Genomic DNA, 21937 nt, shown 5'->3' with positions numbered 1-21937 from the left:
AAGGAGATGGGAGCAAACCTGACTCTGGCTGTTGCCATCACAGTGCAGTGAATACGTAAAGCTTTAAAAAAATAGGCTGCAGAACAGCAGATTTATTGTAGGTATTTCAATTACTCCCTGAAAGAAGAATGTGCTTCTCTCCTCATGTGGGAACTGAAAGGAACAGTTCACTGACTTCCATGTGATGCTTCGAGACCTGTAATTTGGTGGGCTTGTGAAATGTTAGATGATGGATTTGAAAAGAGGTCTGAAGTAGAGGGTTCTGCCACCTCATTGCAGTGTCTCTACTGAGAAACCAGAGCCCAGACAGTGGGAACAGCTTGAGGAAACAGTCGCTCTCATTCCAGAATCAGCAGCTGGCAGTGTTGTTGAGCATCTGCAGTTTAGCCTGAATCGTATTTCCTGCTTTCTCCAGCCATTGGCTGAATTCATTTCTACAGTCACCAAGGAAGACAGCAGTTCTGAAGGTGTTTCTCCCTCCACAGCACCACATCCCTCAGTAGCATTGCCCTTCCGCCCCAGCTAGCTTTGCTGCCATCTCTCAGCTTTCACTGTACTGGTACTTCTAACTGGGATTCCTGCTTCATACAGGGTGCAGTTTGTAGCCCTTGCCTGCACTTCAGCTGAGAAGAAAAGCCAAATCCATGTGCTGAAACCAGCCAGGAGTCTTATGAATTTGCAGTCATTTGCTCTGATGCAGTAATTTCTACAACAGCAAGTGCCTGCCTACCACTTCCACGGACATCCACGCTCTGCTCAGCCCTAACAAAGCCTGCTCTTTTGGCACAGGGCCTGTGTTTGGGGCTTCGCTTTGACATGTCATAGCCTCACACATTGCTGCGAAGGTGTTGGAAAGGCACCGCAGCCTCTCTCAGCGCGGTGCTCTTTAAACTTTCCACTGATTAGGGGCCTTTTAGCACTCAGCTGGCTTTTCCTAATGGATTTTTCCTTTTCATTGAGACTGTTACTTTTTTTTTTTTTTTTATTGCAGGCATCGCCAAAGTAAACAGTCCTGGAAGGCTGTTTGGAAGGCAGGGGAGAGAAGAAAGAGGGAGAGAACCAGAACTGGTCCAAATGTGTCCAGATAACTGCTCTGTATCCATTGATATGTGTTGGGGGCCAAGAGTGAAAATCTCTGGGAAGACCAGGCTGTTTGTTGAGAGACGGCACAAGAGAAAACTGCAAGGCCTTCCTTTGGACCAGAAATGCTTCACCTTTCGGCCTGCAGCCGGAGTGGGTGTGAGGCTAGCATTAACCAGCCCCCCTCTGATTTATTTGCAAAGTCTTGAAGTCAGAGAGAGTGTGAGCAATTCTAACCTCAGAGATTTCAGGCACATCATTCTTTCACTGCTCTGAAGTAGACAGTTTAAATTTCAGCCAGCTCGCTGTGTGGGAGCCCATGAGGCACTTATCTTCAAAGAGACTCCCTTCCTTCTGTGCTGCCCTGGTCAGAGGAAACCCCACATCTCTTTGTGGAGAAGTTCAGAATTTGTTTCAGGCTGATAATGGAAATTGTGCGCTGCAGCTATGATGTTCCCAGCTGGATAAGCATGCTATTCACTTTTGTGTAGGCCCTGAATGTGCTACAGATGTGTTATGGATGTAATATGGTTATGGCCTGCATTTTTTTTCAATCACTCAAGCAGGGCTTGGGGCTGCAAGGAAAATGCCCTACGTTTTACAGCTCTTTCTCAGGTTCCTTTCTACAAGGTAAGGGAAGAACACATCACATCTTTTGTATATGAAAGCCTTCCTTTCCTGCCCTATGTCTGTATGGCTTCTGTCTGTTTGGCCACTCCTGAATGCCCATTCTGCTTCCTCTTCAGATTAGCAGCTAGGGCTCAGACTTCCTCTCATCAGCTCATACTTGGTTATTGCTGGAAGCTTCTGCTCTGTACCATCATGTAATGCAACGAGGATTTACCACTTTTGCTCTGGTCAGTGATGAGTAAGCTCCCATTGCAGTGGGTTGTTCTGCTCCAAGTTCCTTCTCCCAGCCAGTGCATGGCCCATGGGACGAGTTGGGCTACAGAGCACAGGGCCTGGGCTATGGTTATGATAATGTTTATGGTTAGGATTGGGCTACAGTTCACAAGACCTGCCTGGAGTTCTCTGATACTCAGCGTTAGCCCAGGTCTGCTCTCCCCACAGCACAGCCCCCTGAATGGCCGGGTGACATTGATCCATGCCAGGGCTGGATTCCAGATGGACACCTCCCCACTGTTGGCCTACAGGCATGTTTCACATAGGATTGATGGGCTGTTAATGATGGTGAAATTTCAGCCAACCTTCTTAGTCTGAACTGTGAATGGGGAGGGCTCATTTTTTAATCAGAACCCGATGTACAATAGACACTTCTACCTGCAGCACAGACAGGGGAACGGCTGATCCACCTGAAAGGGGGAAGCGAAGGAGGAGCACCTGCCCATTGCCACCCTATAAGCACAGTGGTGGCTCTCTGTATTTTACAAGACCTTTGCTTGGAGTGTCCAGGATGAAGCTGTTTGGGCAGGAAGGCCTTCACCATCATGAGTAGGCGAGGTTCTCATTTGGCACACTGTGCTGCAGAGGAACCGCGCAGCACCAGGCCACGGCCTGCTCAGTTCCACAAGCAGCTGAGCCTTGTGCCCCTATGGTCGCTCCTCCCATCCCAAAGGCTGTGTCTCCCATCCCAGCAGCTGAGCCCTCTGTCCTAATGGCCGTGCCCTCAAGTCCCATCCTATCAGCTGTGCCTGTGCAGGTCTCACAGGCACTGTGTTGCTTTTTTCCCCATGAAATATCTACAGCAACTTTGAGGTCCTTTGAATGTTTCATCCCAGTTTGTGTTATATGTTAGGTTACATTGCAGTTTAGAGCATGCATTTGGCATTATTTTTTGTCAACTTTTCTTGTCATGCTGTGTGTTTCCTGAATCTGAATTACTGCTGCCATTTTATTGACCACTTGCTCAGCATTCTGGAATCTTTTAGTAAATCTTTGGGGGATGCTTTAGATTTCACCGTCCTGAATAATTTTATATCAGCTTACTATATTGACTGAAGCTTGCAGACTAACGCTCTACATTCTTCTGCCTTGGAGTCTTTCACTTACAGTGAATCTGGGATGCAGACAGCTGTATCAATAGCAGTGTGACTTATGCAGACAAAGCGTAACTAAGCCAACAATTTGCCCAGTACCATACATCTGTTTTGGCAGGCTTAGAAATAGAGTTTAGATCTTTTGTCTCTGCCTTGCTTATTTGCTTATTAAATCTAGAGCTGTTCTTCTGCCTCACTGTGGACTTAATAACTGGAAACACATTGTTTAGGGGGCTGAAATGGTGGATCACAGTTGCACAGAAACTTGGAACAGCAGTTCCATTCCACAGCTGCTTGCCTCAGGCACACTGGGATTACGCATTAATGCTTCGTGCCCCTCATCACCATCAGCACTTTGGTGCCACATGCTTGTGCCTCACTAGCTGTGCTGGTGGTAGTGCCCATGGAACTGAGATAGCATCATTTGCCACTTGCTAAATGTCAAAGAGAGGGGCAGGAGAGGGCAGAGAGCTGTGTGGGACTGTAGGACAGAAGCAGGATGTGTTCTGTATGATGTGAAAGAAAGGAAAGGTGGATGTGTGGCCCAGCGCTCTGTCTTGTCTTATCTTGTCTGATAACTGCAGTGAACAAGATGAAGATACTACTTGGCATAGCAACTTGACAGCTAAGCATTTGTGTACCGAACCACTGTGCTCTCAATACATATAAAATAAGAAAAAAAGAGCAGTTTCTGAGTTTCTCAGCTGTACCAAGATTTTGCTTTCAGGTTTTCCTTTGCAATGACATCGGCTAGAAACAGTGTATGTTCTTTATCTGCTCCTTGGTTCTTACACTGTGGTATTTAGAAAGAACAGAGATCAACAAGTGTTGATCAAAAGCGATGAGAAAAGAATTTCTGTGGAGGATTCTACAGATAAGAATATTGCATATGTAACAGAGGATACCCTAAGTTTTACTGATCAAGAACCTGTAGAGTACAGCAAAGTGTTTGTGTTGCCTATATGGACACATGACTCTGTGATCTGGGTTGCTTTCATAAAAAAACCCAGTGGTGTTCTGGGAGAATGAAGCTTATCTCCCAGTCCCCAACGGGGGTATTCAAAAGTTCGAACATTTTAATGGAACCTTCTCCCTCATATGCTTTTTTGGGGGGATATGTATTTTTTTTTCCCTTCAATATTCTCTCTTCTTCTGGTTAAAATTGTTTAGAGAGGGAATGTTTTGCCACCTCAGTGCAAAAATACACATGTGGAAAAAATGCTGTATGTTTAGGTGAGAGTGCCAGGGAAAGAACGATTCTTTCAAGTGGAAGCAGCATTTCACTGCCTAAAAAATCCCACCATCAAAACCAAAGCCAGTACGAAGTACCAACAGAATGGTGAATCTAGGCTGGAATCAGGTGAGCAACCTGGTGTGCTGGGAGGTGTCCCTACCTACAGCAGGGAGCTGGAAACAGATGATCTTAAAGGTACCTTCCAACCCAAACCATTCTGTGATTCTAAGTGATGGGGAAACCTCCAGTGCCACTGCCAGCAGCAGGAGGGATGTCCAGTCTGCCTCTGCCATAGCTCTGCACTAGAGAACAACACCAGCCCTGATGAGACAAACTACTCTGAAATATGCATTGTTTTCCACCTGGGCTCCATTATTTATGCCCAAAGTCAGCCTGAGAACAGACCCAGCCCTGCTTCACCAGTGCTCCCCTGCATGTTCTTTTTCTGCCCAGCACCGTTGCTGGACAATCCAGGTGTGCGTCATTGCAGCAGAATGTCTTCTCTACGCACTCTCAGCTTTGGAAGCAGGAAAGAAACACAAGGGCAATTACTTCTAACTCCAAAGCGCTGCTTAACCCAGCAGCCAGGAGCACCGTGCACTGCACCTTTCTTTTAGCACTTCCATGGGTCATTACCCTGCCGGGATTAACAGCCTCTCTCCCCACCAGACGTCCCTCACCCCATCACCTGCTTCTCTCGCGCTTGTCTTTTCCCCAGGCACTAATGAAATTACCACTGAAACCGATTACAAGGAGGGGTGGAACGCTCTGACCACTGAACCCGCACCTGTTCGCGTGGTTGACCTTTAATGAGCAGCTCGGTGAGCGCCCGGCTTCATTCAGGGTTGTTTGGGAGAGCGCTGTTAGCAGTCTGCAGTTTTATTTGCCATCAGAACGTGACCCCTGCTGGAAGAACGAGGGCATGGCTTTCGCTTTTTCATGCTGGGGACACCGCTTGGTGCAGAGTGTAATAGACGTGATGAATGGGACAGCCCACAGCTGTCACTGCAGGGAATCGCAGGGAATTGAAAAAAAAGAACACCACCAAATGGTTGGCTTACCAAGGCTGTGTAAAGTATTGCCCCAGTTACAAAGTTTATAAACACACGTTCTTTTTCTCGTTCTTGTGTGTATGTTGCTCTGTAAAGCTGGGCTCGGAGGTTGGAAGCCAATGGTGGGGAGTTCTCCAAAACCTGAGGTGGCTGTGGTGCGTTTCCCAACACTGCTCATGCCCAACCATTTGACACTGCCTTGATGGAGTTATATTTAAATAAAAACAATCAGTAGGGGGGACTGGTAGGTTGGTAAAAGCTGGTAGGACTTCAACATATGTCTTATTTGCTTTGTAAGGAAAATAGATTTCATTTGTGAAGGATCCGGGCCTGCTATCACTGCCATGTGGGTTGGAGCAGCTTTCTGCTGGTGTGCGTTGGTTAAAAGAAGCCAGCTGGAATGAGCATCACTGCCTGCCGGTGTAAATGATGTGTAGCTGACAAATATCTCACAGAAGCAGGTATTTCTGAAACGAATTGTCTGCTGAACCTGTGTGTGTGCAAAGAACCTGTGCATCCACCCATTCCTGGGAAGTGCAGGTGGAAGAGGTGGTGGAGGTGCCGTAAGAGCTGCAAAATGAGATGTCTGGTGTGGAACAGGTGGTAACAGCAGGGCTGTGTGCCCCCACACAGTGCTGGAGCCTAGCAGTGATAACCCCAGATGTAAGCCAGCCTATGTGATGCAAGCAAAGGTAGCCTGTGAATTCAAGCAGGTATTTCCCCAGATTCTTGGTTGCAGAACAGTGAGAGATAAATTCTTGTTCAAAGTCTATGCAGTGAGCTGTGGCTATAATAGATAGTGCCATTCATTTCTGAAACAGCCAATTATTTGAACAACCAATTCTTAAAGAAGAAAAGAAAAAAAAGACTAATACTTATGCAGACATAAGAACATATTTTGTATGCTTATCAAAGTGATACAATATGCTCTTACAGCTTGGTCAGCCCACTGGTTGACCAGTACCCATCCAGAAACACAGCAAGAGCCCTGACCCCCAGCCAGGGAGGTACAACGAAGGGCACTGCTCTGCCTTCAGAGCTGCCCTGCCATGGAAGTGGATGACTTCTTGCTCCATGATTTTGAAGAGCATTACAGGTTTTGTTAAAATACCACTGAGGTTTATATATCCTCTGGAAAACCCAATGGGGATTGCTGCTTTGATACTTGGTAGATGAGTACTAAAATCGGGTCTGCCCACTAAACATTTGTTACTATGTTAAGGTTCAGTTTCAAACAGGGAAGTGGAAGCAGCATCATTTTATACATACAGTTTTGTTGCTAAAGACCAAAGATTTCCTGTTTGGGCTGTTTCCATTTCCACTATAAATAAAGAGACAGAACATAAACCAAATATTTACTTCCATGGCTTCTGATGCTTTCTACACATGCTTAAGCTGTTGTCAGGTGGCCATGAAATTTGCTAAGAATAGAAATGGTGATTGGGAAAAAAAATATTTAATGTCAGCTTTATGTTTAGAAATCTTTCCTTCGTTGGTATCACAGAGCCCGCTCCCACAGTAACATACCCACTTGTCACTGCCTTTTATTTAGTTCTTCCCCACAGTCCCCATGGATCAGCACAGTGGACTGGTAGTTCTTTGTCGTCGTACTTTTTCTTTTGTTAAAGCCAATGAATTGGTCACAAAGCAGTCTCCATTTTTAAAGACACTGCTCCACAGCAGCCCCTCACCTATTCACAGTACTCCAGGGAAGGTGGAAGCGGAGAGATTCCCTAAGAATCCACGTGAGTTCACTCAACGTAACTTTTTTAATAGTGAACCAACAGCAAAGTGAACTAAAATACACAAACTTCCAGAAATTTTTCTGAAAGTTATAAATCTAAGGAACTATTTTTGCATAGGATTTTAAATTTAGAAATTAGTTGCATCAACAGTTAAAGTAGACTGGAAACCAGAACTACTTATGAAATCCCTGTTGGTCACTATAACAGCCATGAAACTGAGTGGCAATTCCCCGATACAGAACTGTGAGTGTGGCATCAGTTTTCCCCATGGAAAATGAACTTCTGAAGTATATTTCACAAGAAAGAGCCACAGGACCAGTTTTAAAAGCATTTTAAAAGCGTTCTGGTGCTCTGGAAGTGGTCTCACCTGATTTTGATGATGGTTGTACCCATCAGCAGCACAGCCTGGCTGTGGGCAGTGGTGCAGCCAGAACTGGTGACGAGGTATGGGGTGGGTGGTAGCCTGCTTTTGTTCTATCTCCAAAGCAAAGCAACGTCATGGCATCTGAAAAGTACCTAAGAAGGTCACAGATCCGTAATTTGAAGTATAGACAATTATGGATTATCTGAAGATTCCACTGAAGTTTTTCCAGACCTGCTCCCACAGGAGATGACACAAAACAGACCTCTCGTTTCATATAAAGGCTTGTTGAGGTGTAGCACCACAGAAGGGCTTGGGTTCTAGTTGTAAGCTGGTCAGATTTTGCACTTCTGAACCTGCTAAATACAGAACGTCTTGGACTGGAAGGGATCTCCTGAAGGCTGCCCAACCATGTCCTGGGTATAACCAGACCAGGCTGCCATGCGCACTGAGACTTCAGCACCTCCAGGATGGGGATTCTACTGCTTCTCTGCACAGCCCGAAGTGGCAGATCTGATCTGGTTTTGTATTTTCTCATCTGGGGCTGCCTGCTCGTCACTTATCTTATTTGCACCCTATGACAGGGGGAGGTTACATGAGTTAGAGGTGCCACTGCTTCTCCTGTTTTGTCTGTAATTCCACCTTCTGCTCCTGTGACACTGGATTACCCAAAGCAACCCATCCCAGCTGGCCGGACTTACAGCTCTTCATCCCAACACTGACATCAGTGGCACCAGTTTTCTTCTACAACAGGCAAGATTGAAGCAAGGTTTTCAGCAGAAGCACAGTTCTATTTGGCATGGCATCAGTCTAAAAGCACTGCTGCACATGAACATGAGCCCCAGTGCAATGAAAAGACAACTGACGAAGCCATGGCTTATGGACATGCAGCCAACCTAGGAGTACAGACCAAGTGCTCAAAAGTAAACTAACACTAAGGGGTCTCTGAATGCATTTCAGTTCCATCACGAGGAACCCATACCTGGTAAAGCAAATCCCTCTGCACCAGCAGTGCTTTAACTTAGGAGCTACAGAAAATACTTACAAGAATGAAACTCCACAGTAGTTTCAGTAATTCAATAATTTATTCATCTAAAAAAGTGTGTAAAAGTATATAGCTCTCATCCACAAGGTATATATGAATGACATTTAAAATGGAGGTCTTTATTATTATTGTTTCTTTTTATCAAAGTCTTTTTTTTTTTTTAGTGTATTGTACCAGCGATATACTGTAGATTTAAAATGAACTTCACTTTTTTTTTTTTTGTTTTCTTTCAAATTGTCGGCTATATATAAAAGAAGCTCACTGCAAAATGCTCAGAGGAAAACAAACAAACAAACAAAAAAAAAACCAAAAAAAAAAAAAAAGAAAAAAGAAAGAAATTCAGAACTCCCCAGAAATGTACAGCTTTTACATTTAAAAAAGGTTCTGAAATATACATACAAGCATGCTGGACATTCCCCGCCCCCCTCCCTCTCCCTTTAGCTCAAACAACTGTAATAATAATTCTGATTTAGGCATGAATTTCCAAAGTTAGAAATAAAAAGAAAAATAAAATAACTTTCTTCACTCTGTAGGAAAGCCAGGGCTTGTACATTTCAGATTAATTCAGTAAAAAACTCACAAGTAAAATAATGCATATTTAAGGGAAATATTATACAGAACTTTTCACACTGAAGTACATAAGATTTTTCTTTAAAATCTATTGCCATTCATTTATTTTGCACAAAAACGTATAAATATGTCACCAGCTTCTCTTAACTTAAAAAAATTAAATAAAAGACACCAGATGAAAACTACTCCTTGCTGCCCTTTTGGATTTTCCATGTCTGCACAGAACCAGGTTTCTGGGGAAGAAATGCCCCTGGATAAAAACAGCCCATTTAAAAAGAACAAACTCAATCATAATCCAAAGTCCCGATGAATCCTGGGAACAAATAACTCCCAAATGGTAAAAGATTACAAATGTCTACTTTACATTTTTCCTCCCCAAGTTAAATTTTTTTTTTTATACAAGTTTACAATCTTCATCTTTTTATGCTCTTCAAAAGGCCTTGAGAATTTTCTCTTCTGATTAAGAAAAAATAGTACTGCAATATTTTAAAGTCAATTTTACACTGTACACACATTAGATACAAATGGTTTGATATCAGATTTTTTTTTTTTTTTTTAAACCTATACATTGCAAAGAGGATGCCCACACGGGAGGTTCGGTGCAGAGAACGACATCATCCATTTACAGGTTACTTCTCTGACTTCACCCTTCCATGACACAAGCGATACTTATATCATTTGCTTTAAACGTTTACATTATCTCAAGAAAAATACTTTTTAAAATCATAGAATTTCATTTTTTTTTTTTTAATTATTATTATTTTTTTTTTTTTCCCCACCAGAACATGAAAGTCTTTTGGAAGAACTTTTACAACGTGTCGGTTTTTCCCCCGCCGATAGATAGCTACGGGTCACAGCGCCTGATCAAAGTGCCCGACCCCTCGCACACAGCAGCCCGTGCCTGCTGCACACTGCAACAGCAAACATCAGAAAACGGAGCTTAAATATAAACCCCTCGGAGCCTGGAATGAAGGAGTCATAAAAATACTTCAATTAGCCATTGACCTTTCAAATGGCGACCATTTTACTCAACAAAGTAACTTTTCCACCGCAGCGGTAGAACTTCAAGTACTAATTTAATGATATAATTTTCTTTTTAAAATTATTTCTTTGAAATAATATTCCTATAGTCAGAAAAAATACACCAGATTTGTAACTGATTTCGTGTAAACAAAAAGCACGTTTTCGGATATGTACATGGAGGAGTCTGCCCAGAATTACAGGGCGACCTGGGTTTCAGTAAATAGCTTTCTAGCATCACTAAATTTACTGGAAATATATTTCAATCATAGCTCTACAATAGATTAATTTACCACTTTCCATTCGCCCTTTAAAGGGCTTTAAAGTATTTTTCCTCCCTACCTCTCAGTTACTCTTCTTCTGTTAGGTAGTGTTATCCTTCATTAAATGCTGGCCTTTCCTTGCTTTAACCAGGCTAAATGCAGTGAGAATTCCTTAAAACACAAGTGTATCCCTATCAGGACATGCTCCCCTTCCCACGTGGGACTTTGATTGTTTTTAGCTTTTTGATTTCTAGGTCAGAAGAGCGAGAGGTATGTAGATAAATAACCCTATGTTGGAACGGAGCTGGGTTTTTAAGATATCCTACTGTTCCTGGTCCTTTATAATTTAATCCCTCCCCTCCCCAAACCTAAAAATAAAATAAATATCTCCAGACCATTCATATCTACATGGACAGGTAACAAATGCATGCATTCATCCCAATCCACTCTGACAGGAACTCCAGGTAGACTGAAAATTGCAATATTTATATGAGACTACGATGGTGTGCATTTTTTTTCCTGCCAAGTCCCAGTTAACGATGATCAAAGAACAAAGAACTTCTGGACAGCCCAAAGCGGTCAGTACACGATGGTTTCACTTGTGGGGCTGAAACTGCTTACAGTTGTTCAGCAGAGTTCCTAATCCAAAAAGATATTGTAGTCTTCCTTAAAAAAAAAAATAATAATAATCTTAAAAAAAAATAATAATCAGACTGACCAGTAGTTACTGGGCTGCCAAACTAACGCCGACTTGAGGTTACTCTGTGTTCACTGTTCTTGGATGTTCCCAGAATTGGACTGAAGCTGCCAGAGATGTTAATGGGTGTTTTACTTTTCAACACTGCAGAATTCACATGTGCTTTTGGAGGAACAGAAGCACAGCACAGGACTGGTCTGAAGAGAAGCAAAACTGTGATCTTTGCAGACTGTGGCACGTTTCTCAGGTTGAGGGGAGAATAAGCCAGAAGAACAAGTGCTTTTCTATCTCTTAAAGTATATTCATGATGGCATTGTACAATTGAGTGAGCACCACAAAGTGGACAGGAAGGCAGGAGCTGCGATCCTGAGTGGCAGGGTTACACGTAAGCCAGGACAGTGCATTATACTGCTCCAAAACGAACCTGTGGAAGAGAAATGAAGGGAAAATGAAACTGGAACTTTACCTCTCATTTTTTTCTGGAAGATTTGACTTAAACTTATCTCTGTTTTTCCTGGTGATGCATTGTGGAAGGGACTATATTAATGCCCGTAGGAAACCGAGCACAAAATGTGTGCAGGTAGGGGTGGGGTAAGTTTTGTTCTTAGTTTATTTGTACTTGACCCACAGTTTGATTCTAGGCCCTTTCCCATTAAACAGCAGAGATTACAGAATCTTCAGAGAAATTTACATTGGACTGAACCTCTGCTGTATTAAAAAATCTGATTCTTGGACATCTCTGAGGATGGAGGTTGCACAGACAGTTCCAGTGTTTGATTTAGAAATTTAGAAAAAAAAAACAAAACTATTTTTCCTTATGTCTGACTAGAATTTCCTATGTTTGAACTTGTGTTTGTTGCATCTCATTCTTTCCTTGTGCATCTCCAAAGCATCACCTTTTTATTTAAGAGGATGCAAATTCAGATCTAGAATATTACTAATACCACCAATGGTATTCAGTTAAGTAGGTTGTTTTTCATCTTTCCTACTGATATTCTCTGCTTGGTAGCAATGTACACATTTGTCCACTGGTATGTTTGACCTCATATTCTGTCTCATAAAAGTTTATTTTCAGTCCGACAGGTGACATAGAGGCTAATAGTCCTCTACTTATCTTCTGCACTAGGATAGACATACAGTGCTGTATTGATTCAGGAAGTGTCTCCTTTATACCCCACCTCCAAAGATAGTGAGTATCAGGAGAGTACCTCTACCTCCTTTGATAACTCAATTTGATTTGGTGAGTAAAAATAATTATTTACACAGGCCAGCTCAGACTGCCAGCTAAACCAAATCGTCTTTGGGAGGTAAACCAAGGTGCCCACCTTGTAAGGCAGAAATTATTCCTCTTCACTGCTTTGCAGAGTAGGATAGAAAAGTGATTAAGCAATCCTCAAAGACCTGTCCTTTTGTTGTGGTCTTGGGATCTGTGGTACATGTTGTTTTGTTTATTAAGTAATGCACGTGTAGGGCATAACAGAGATGTAAACTGTTGATAAGCCCAAAAAAAGTCCCTCTGAAATTTCATTCCTGAGTCCCCCATGAGCCAAGGAATGAAATGCAAAAGCAAGAAGGCGTTACCTCAAGACATCTGATGTAGTTTTAGAGTCAAGGGGGTGAGGAACTCGCTGAGAATTTCTGGCAGGTAGTAGTTCATCTGTCTGCGCTATGGAGATGTGATGATGTAACGAGGCCTGTGAAAGAAAAAAACAAACAAACAACAACAACAACAACAAAAAAAACAATTTAACTCTTCACATAGCAAATATATATGAAAATTCATAGTGAACAAATATATTCTGAACTGTCTCAGGACAGCCGGCAATTCTCTGCAGAACCCACCAGGACCAAATGTATTTTGAAGTTCCATACTGATGGATAAATGAATAAAATGACTTCAAAACTTTGAACAAAATGACTACTTTTTCTGGTTGGAATTAAGGATCTTTAAAAAGCATGCTGAATTCCACTCAGTCAGGGAAGGAGTGATGAAGGAAAACACCTGGAGTATGTCAGTGTTTCTTTTTGCATTTCAACAATACAGCATTCTAATTCTCCAAACTCTCCCATTTAGGAGACCCACCCCAGAGTTCCGGACCCATCACGGACTGAGATGCCCAACCAGATCACAGCACAGCCTTCCTCTTGTTCTCTGCTGCCGTGCTTTCTGAATAGCTCCTGTCTTTCTTTCTGGGGTGAGGTTTGTGCATTAGTTTACACAGGAGCAGAAGAGGGATTTCATATTGATCATGTGCCAGGGGTAGAGGCAACCATGTAAGCCTTTCAAGTGGGTAGCTCAAAACCTCGAGTTTGTGCTCCTCCAGTTATGGCATGCACCTCAGAGGTGGAATGCTTCAGCTCAAAAAGACTTAATCCAAATCAGACAGAGATGACTTAAATCTGTACTTCTCACATGCTGTGCAGGTGTCCTAACTGCAGCGCCATGCAGCACAAAGGAGACAGCACCAGCTGCTCTCTGAGCTGTTACAAGTTACTGCATGAATTCAGCCCCTTGCTTTTATTAAAAATTGTCCAAACCAAAACAGTACATTCCAAGTCAAATTAAACATTTAATTCAGCTTGGATCCAAGAAAGCAACTGCACTGGGTTAAGGGGGAAGGATGGTGACTCCTTCTCCCCAGTACAAAATTCTAGCACAGGCTTATTCATGGAGGAATTCATGGAGTTGCCTAGAGCTCTGCTGTGTTTTTAGAGCTGGAACCAAAACATAGTTTTTGTATTATTGACTCACTCACAAAGAAAGGTAGTTTTAAGTTTAGGATAAAACTTCATCTCTAGCTCCAAAAATACAGTGGCTTATTTTTCATGTCAGTTTGAGATCTCTACTCCACAGGTTTGGAGCAAAGCACATAATTTTGGGAAGTCACCATGAAAACGTGGGGAATTTGGTAGGTGATCTCATTTAACTGAGTACTGCAGCACTTTGCCAGTGGATGCTATACTGAACATAAAGCCCACCATACAAACTGCAACAATCATTCTCAAATCATCAGTGCTAAAATGGCTTTTTGGCATAAGAATTGAGAAATATTGAACAGCTTTATTCTGATAAATAGATATAGATGTATGAGAGAATTTAGCTAAGAGACTTCAAGAAATGCTTTGTATTTGTTAATTAAGCTGAGAATGGATAAAGAAAATGGTACTATCTTAATTAGCTTATATTTTGCTTGCTTGAGTATCCACATGACTCTACTCAAGGCAGATTTTTCACCTTTTTTCCAAGCTCACTAGCTGACATCCCAGTAAGAAACAGCATGTCACTCTACTGGGATGAATGAACGTGTAGCAGTTGAACCAGTTCAGCTCCTGCAAGCAATGCACCAGTACCTCTTGCAAGAAATAGCAACCTTCTAGATTGGCAAATACTACATACACTCTGACACCACAGACAACACCATGCAAATTCTACACCTAGGGGAACAAGATCAGACAGTAGATGCTCTGTCAGGAAGTGCTACTCTCTAACTTTTTAATCTCTGTATTATGTCTGGGTCATGGCAGAATAGGAGGTATGCCTCTCCTGTCTTGGGCTGACTGAAGTTTAGGAAATTAAAATTGGGAAAGACTGGATACAGCTTTGATGATTCTGTATTTAGCAGATGTCAAACTATTCAATTTTCAGGTAATAGAGAGTAAACGCTAATAGCCAGCTGTCTTCAGTGATTTTACATCTATTTTTTAGTTATTTCCAGTACTGTCAATAGAGGTAAACAAAGCTGTCATTTTCAAAGGAAACGTATAGAATCTAAATACAATTTTTCCTCCCCTTCCACCTAGAAAGATCAGCAGGACAGACCTTCAGGAAGAGAGGACACTGGTTTTGTGCCTGAGGACAGGATGACCAGAACCACTGTGGAAGATTCTCAGCTTTGGCAGTTGACACGAAGTATCCAAGAGCAAGAGGCTGCTGCTTCAGTTCTTCAGGGGCTTCTCTGGAAAGGAGACGTTCCCCTTGGCTCTGAAATAAGAATTAAAGGCACATTTGTTGCTTCACGTCATTACATCTCCCTCCAATAACTTTCATCTTGCTTACTAATCATCAGGTTCTGTCTTGGTATTAAGGAGCTGCACTCCAGTTATTTGTGAATCTTTGTGCTTTCCCTTCTCCCTTGCACTTGGGATCTCCAGACTGGTGTTGCAGGATCACCCAACAGCAAGTTGTGTTGAGCTCTGGGGAGCTGGCTGCTACAGAGCAACTCAGAGGTATTGGACAGAAGAAACTGTTTTATATTTGTATTACCAAGTAGAGACGAATTGGAGGAAAAAAAAAACAACTTTCCTATATGCATCATTTATTTATACACTATATTTTGTAGTATTAGTTACTCATATTCTTGCACAGAGACAAAACAGTTACTCAGAGACAGGAGCTAAGCAATTTTAAAAGGCTTTAATACCAATTTTATCAAACTTTGGGTTGCTGCCTATCAGGATATACATCTGTGGTCGTACTTCTGCAGTCTAAAACCAAGACAGATGAACTTCCATACCTGAGGCTGCTGAATATGAACACTTGAGTATGAACCTATTTACCTCTATAGAGAAAGAGATAAAGCCTTACGCATCATGAACTCCATTACCAAACCTACAAGGGGCTCCTTGGGCATCAGAAAAGGTGACTGCCGTTACACAATAAAGTACATCCCTAAAATCAACCTTTCTTATTTTGCTTTCATTTTTTATTTCATAGAGAGGGAGAAAAAAAAAAAGCCTGTTATGTATTTTAGCTAGAAACATATCTCAGAAGAACTGAGGTGGCAGTCCATTTAATCCATACACATCTTTTAAGTCAATAGGTAAAGAAGATTTCACTGAACAGAAGCTGGCTTAATCACAAAGTCTTCCATGCTAGCCTTTCGAGCAGGTCCTTCTCCACCAGTAGTATCTTGCTCAGTAATCAGAGGAAGTTAAACAGTCCATAAAGCCCAGAGAAGGCTGCAGCTCACCTGGCTGTGGGCGGTTGGAAAGCGTAACAGCAGACCTTGAAACTGGCTGCTGAGCAGTCAGGGCTTACACTGTTAAAGTGCAGCAATCAATTATGGGTTACACGGACGAAGGCTCGACCTTCTCTGCCCCACGAGGTAATGATCACACACTGTTGCTTTTTTAAAACCAAAAATTACACGTCAATTACCAGGCACTTGTTAATGGTTAAACCCAATTACTCTGACGGGTTCATCTAGAAATGGCTCGTCCAAGTTTCTAAGTCCTTTGGTCATTAACCTTTCAGTGCTTTTCTTAAGGCACTTGGATGGAATTCCACTGAGAATAAGTTTTTTAAATGCATTCTTCTCTGTGTGGCAGAGAATAGAGATTACTGAACAAGCTAAATAATGCAATGAGTGCTGAGTTGTGATTTATGGTTGGAGGGTTTGGTACCAGAATTCAAAACTTTTAATTTGCTCACATACCAGGTTGGAGTAACCAGAGACAGAAATTAGTTAGCCTTTGAAAAGTGGATTGGTGCATTAACAGAAAGCAAGGTGGTTGTATACTGCGATCACAAAATACAGTACTGGCATTTTTGTGGCTGATGCAAAAGTGATCTTTCACTCACAATCCTCTATTAAGCTGACCACTGAAGCACTTTGGCAGGGATTACAAGGAAAACACAGGGAGGACTTTCACCTTCCAGGCAGTGAAACTGACATTCTGTAATCTTGAAAATCAGTCATCTTCATGGAGTGAGAATTCTTAGGATATTTAAATTTAGAAAAATGACTTTTTTTTTTTTTTAAACAGAAAGCATCATTAGGAACATCATCATTCACTGTCAAATATGTTAGCTGCATGTACACCTTTTTGTAATTCCTTCCATACCAGATGTATGATTTATCTTGATGAGACTGTTTTGAGCCACCAGTGACAGTCACAGATACAGATCCAGTTGCTTAAATTACTGCAGATCACTAAAAGAGAACTTCTAAATGCATGAAGTTTATCCATTTTTTCCAGAAAAGCCTATTTCTTTATTAAAATATTGTGTTACTTATAACAGAAGCAACATGCTGCTGTGAATGCTCTGCTTCTAGAGTAAAACTCCTCTGCAGGAAATTATGAAGCACCTTAAATTTCTCCATATTTTTTAATGGAAAACTGAAGAAGAACTAAGTCTCTTACACAGCTAAATGGCATGAGAAAGAGTTCCATCAAACTAAGGCTGATTCAAAAAGTACCTTGATTTACCAAAAACAATTTGCATTTTAAGTAATCATTGATGTTGGAACCAGCTTTATAAAAGCCACTTCAAACAAAAGTAACTTACAAACACGATGTGCTCTGGGCTAATTTTTACTAAGAAAACAACATTTGCATAAACATGCAGCACCTGTGAAGTTTAAACTGATAGTGTTTTATTAACAGGACAATTATCTCCCTTCTCCCTCCCCGAGAAATTCATGCCATCAGAGCTGGCGTGTCGTCTCCATGCCATAGACTTGTCACTTTGTGGCAGGGATATCCCATTCTCCAGAGAAAAATGGATGAATAGAAATTAATTTCATACAAAGGGATTAAATACAGCTTTGCCACAAGAAAGCAAAGCCTCCTCTCTTTCTCTCAGTTATCCTGTATGTAACAGTTAACTTTAAAGTTGGAGATGTAAATGGTCTTGGCAGAGCCATCTTTTACAGTAGTGTTTAGCCAGTCTCTCCAATTTCATCGTTAATTTCAGCTTAATTAATTTCATTAATTTTGACCAAACAATGCTTGAAAATTGACAGTGGAAAAATAGATTTTGTTGGAGGGTTTGTATCTTTCTGTTTTATTTTAAGTAGCTAGAAGTGCCCCAGCCTTACCCTACTGTGTTGGTAGTGAGATCCCACTCCAATGCCAGATGGGGATCCAGGGGAAGGAACTGGGGAAGAATTTGGTGAAGAGTGAAGGTTCCCTGTTATTAAAATTCTGATGTCATTGTCCATGTCATCTGGGAACGGGAGGTCAAACATATCATCTGGAAAGGAAAGAAAGAAAAAAATCAATTTCAATCTGCTGTGTCCATTTCTATCACAATACTGTTGTAATTTATGGTCATTCTTTTTTTTTTTTTTTAATAGACTCTTGAGACAGATGAAAGCAGTGATAAACATTTTACTATTTTACTGTTGAATCCTTCCTCGTACCTCTGATTGCAACCACAAAGGCTTGGAAGCAGAAGCTGGCTGACATCTATTAAAATCACGTATTTTACCGACAGTCAGAGAGTGAACAAAGTGAAAAAAATTATGCCAATCTAACAAAAATCCAAACTGAGCTTTGTAACAGACAAAATGACACCTCTGCAGTTGCTCACAGAAATCCATCCTGCTCCACGTTCACATGCAATGTACTTTCATGATCATTTCAAATTTCCTACAATTCAGCTTTTAACATTTTGCTTTCATCTCAGAAATTAAATGCGGTTTTATCATCATAGCTTGCTATTTTAATTTGCCTTATGTTAATTTGTGGGAAGGCAGTAAAGATACACAGAAAATGTGTTTGCATTCTGTGAGAAGTACATTCCATTGCTCAGTCATTTGGAACACAAGTTATGATAATATGGGTAATTTACATGACGTGGGGAACACAGAGCAGAAAACTACAAACATCACAGTATAGTTTAAATGTTTTTTTCCTCATCCAGATTTTTTCAGCAAAGATGTTTAAACAGTAATAATGACATCTGAAGTACCTTTTGGGGGGACAGGAAGGGACACTGGGAGCTGTCTGAATTAGAATTGCATCCAGATTTATAGTAAAATGCAGGGACCTTAAATACGAGTAGTACATTTCTACATAATTTAAGAAGTGCCATACAATAAATAATTTCTCTTGAAAAAGAATTTGCTTGACATGAAAATGGAAAGGAATGTGTGTCTTGAATTAATTTATTTCAACCTGAAGCCCTAGTGCTGCAACAGGCAGGTGGTTGTTTTTCTTCATCTTCTGAAGAGAAAGACTGGATTTCAAAAGCAATGAATTAACTCAGTTTATTAACTTCTGTCCTACAACCTCACTGAACAAAACAGAACTAATGTCATGCTCTGCTTAGCCTCCAAAACAGAAATGAGACGCCTAATAGCATAGGAAGCAGTTTAATCATTAAATAGAACAGAGTTAAGAAAATTAAATTTAACACCATTTTGGAAAACGCCAGTTCTTGTACCTGATTCTAATTAGCATCTGAAGCACTAAAGGGCAGGTTAATGCAGGTTAAATATTCCTCAGCACAGCATTCAGTCAGGATTCTGGGGCTTTGAAAGGACAGCTGCTTAAGTATTAAGAGGGGTAACTTCCCTTCTTTGAGGCCCACTGAAATTCCAGGAGGAAGAGATCAAAGCAGATTCTTTCATTAAAAATAGTGTGCCTTTCTACCCCTCTCTACTGTAACTTGCCTCAGTGAAACGTCTTTATTCTAAATGACTAGTAAGTTTAAATTATTTTACAATCATTTTTAAAAACCTATGGCAAAACAGTTAGGAAAATACTTATTATGAAGTATTAATTAATGAGTCTTGGAGATACAGATAAGTATGCTTAAAAATCCACACTGCTAATAATAGAGATCTCACAGTTTGGTTGGTCTATTTTGCATACTTTTACAGGAAGATAAAAATTCTAAAACACCTTCTCTCCTCACGAGCTTTCCACACTATAGACCATGAAGCAAACAACTGCTGTAGATCAACTTGGCCTGACTGAGTCACAAGTTAATCACAATGACAAGAAAAAGCATTTTGTAGTGTGTGCCATTTTGTGTATTGATTGGCCAATACTGCTTTTGGAATAAACCAGTAGGATTCTCTGAACACACAACTCATAAAAACACAGTATACTGTTCTTTATCAAGTAGGCATTGTTTGTGCTCTTTACACTAAATTAGAGTGGTATGGGGTCCATTCAGATCTTACTGCTCATGGGAACAGCTCTGCTTGTGTTCTGAAGAGGACACCAGACACATGCTGACTTACCATTAGTTGGGCTGAACCCATCCTCATTGGGGTAATTTGCTGGTGCTACCTGGATAGTAGCAGAGGTTGGGAAAACCAGGATGTGTGTACAGGAGGCATCCTGAGGGGTATTCAGCTGAGATGACTGCAGGTTCAGTGCAGTACTTCGTCCAAACACTGATCCCATAGTGACAGCATCTTCCAGAAAACAAGCAATGGCAGAGGTATTAATTTGCATCATCTTCAAAATATGCTCTTAATGTCCAATTAAATTTCTAAGAATCGAATCTTGATTTGCATGCTAATAAAAATGTTTAAAGGTTCTTATCTTAAAAAGAATAAATTACCAGAAAAGCCTGAAATTAAGATCACAAGTCATATAGATAACATTTAGCTATGTGAATTCCCATACACTACCCCACCTTTCCTTTCAATTTTGCTGCCCCTTAATCAAAGACTAGCTTGTTAAATGAGCAAGGCAAATTTATTTTGGACAGGCACATCTATAGAACTCCAAATTATGCAAGACACCCCACTTTGGTTGGCATTGAAAGAGACACAACTTGCAATCTACTTTCTCACGTTACAAAACCTCTGTTTTGAAAGTTATTCAACTTGGTATTTTTCAAGCTCATTTAAGCTTTTCAAGCTTTCTGTTCCACATAGTAAACTTTTCTACATAAACTAAAAACCAGAGTAGTTTGTAAGGATATCTCAAAATATATACAAAAAGTAGGTGCTTAAGGAGTACAAAAAATAAGTAAAAGGGAAAAAATGCAGCACGGAAGGGCCTCAAACTTCAAAGCCTTTCAACCGAAGCCTATAGATAGATGCCTACAGAAGAACTATCTAAAAACATTCTTAAGTGTAAGAAATGTCAAGCAGGTTTATTCTTACTCCTACTTCCCTAGCTTCCAACTCTTTCATATGATAGACTGTAACAGTGTCTGCATTCCTCCTTGCAAAATGGTTTCTACAACACTACATTTCAGCTAATGAGAACTGAGTGATTTGGAAACATAACCTCCCCAAGGAAAAGGTCATCAGATTACCAGTGGCACAAAGTAATCTCTTCTCCTAGGAGTTAAGGCACCAGACAACGTAACCCTTCCTGATATTTTGGGAATTCTGCTGGCTCAGCTGATGTTCTACCACATTCAGCCATGCAAGTCTTGTTGGGCTCAAAAGTCTCCCCGAATTGACATGCTTCTTATGTGCTAAGTAAGATGAAAGAAGTTAAAACAGCTGGATAAAATTCACCTGGCATGACGACAAATGACCCCTGTGGCTCCATGGCAACTAAGCAGGCACTGAGGATAGAAGGAGAGTCTGCTGATGAGATGCCACACATGCGGCACACCTCCTTCAGCTGTTTGCTGATTGTCTGCAGGGAACATTCCCCAAGGAGGATACTCCAGTCTGAAATGAAGCAAATTTAGACAGAACTGATCAACTGATTTCTAAAAATCCAGAACTTGCTTGCATAATGTTTCTTTTTTTCAGCGTTTTTATCTACACGGAAATCTTTTTAGGAGCTGCATTCATTCTTTTTTGAAAAAGAACATCTGTTCTCATCTGGCATGCTGCATAATCATAACACCTGAAATGTAAGCAACTAGGTATGAATTCACACACTCAACACAAAAGGAATTTTGTTAAGCCTTGTAATGAATAAAATATGCTAAACAAAACAAAGTGAAAGCTTTGTTAGAAATCTTTCAATACTATGGATATATCTTTAAGAAACTACATTTAGTCACTGAACTGACTTTCAGAAAACAAGAGGAAGAGAGTTGCTCACTGAACACTGAGTTTGTGACCTACTTTCAGCCCACTTACCTCCCATGTATATGAGGGACAACAAATTCCCTTAACAGGGAAGGCAACATCCCTTCTTCCCTACACATACTGGATGGGAG

General features: G+C 41.0%; 1 protein-coding gene and 1 long non-coding RNA gene across 5 annotated transcripts in view; one reads left to right on the top strand and one right to left on the bottom strand.

The window, feature by feature from the left end:
- Positions 1-15012, top strand: part of LOC146543204 (uncharacterized) — a 79131-nt gene extending 64119 nt beyond the window's left edge. The window contains exons 3-4 of the long non-coding RNA XR_014887066.1: positions 992-13259; positions 14866-15012. This is a non-coding gene — a long non-coding RNA (uncharacterized LOC146543204). The remainder of the gene's footprint in view (positions 1-991; positions 13260-14865) is intronic.
- MED13L (mediator complex subunit 13L) overlaps positions 8536-21937 on the bottom strand; it is a 176037-nt gene continuing 162635 nt past the window's right edge. For all 4 annotated transcript variants that reach the window (XM_085238711.1, XM_085238714.1, XM_085238713.1 and 1 more), the window contains 6 exons: positions 21279-21437; positions 20040-20216; positions 17886-18040; positions 14885-15046; positions 12646-12758; positions 8536-11488 (listed from right to left, as the gene is read on the bottom strand). In XM_085238711.1, the coding sequence (XP_085094837.1) occupies positions 11356-11488; positions 12646-12758; positions 14885-15046; positions 17886-18040; positions 20040-20216; positions 21279-21437 (899 nt within the window). In that variant the 3' untranslated portion in view covers positions 8536-11355. The remainder of the gene's footprint in view (positions 11489-12645; positions 12759-14884; positions 15047-17885; positions 18041-20039; positions 20217-21278; positions 21438-21937) is intronic.

Source organism: Meleagris gallopavo, chromosome 17, assembly GCF_905368555.1.
Source record: "Meleagris gallopavo chromosome 17, MGAL_WU_HG_1.1, whole genome shotgun sequence".
Classification (NCBI taxonomy): domain Eukaryota; kingdom Metazoa; phylum Chordata; class Aves; order Galliformes; family Phasianidae; genus Meleagris; species Meleagris gallopavo.
Note: the sequence above shows the minus strand (reverse complement) of the source record. Positions and strands in the feature narration are given on the sequence as shown.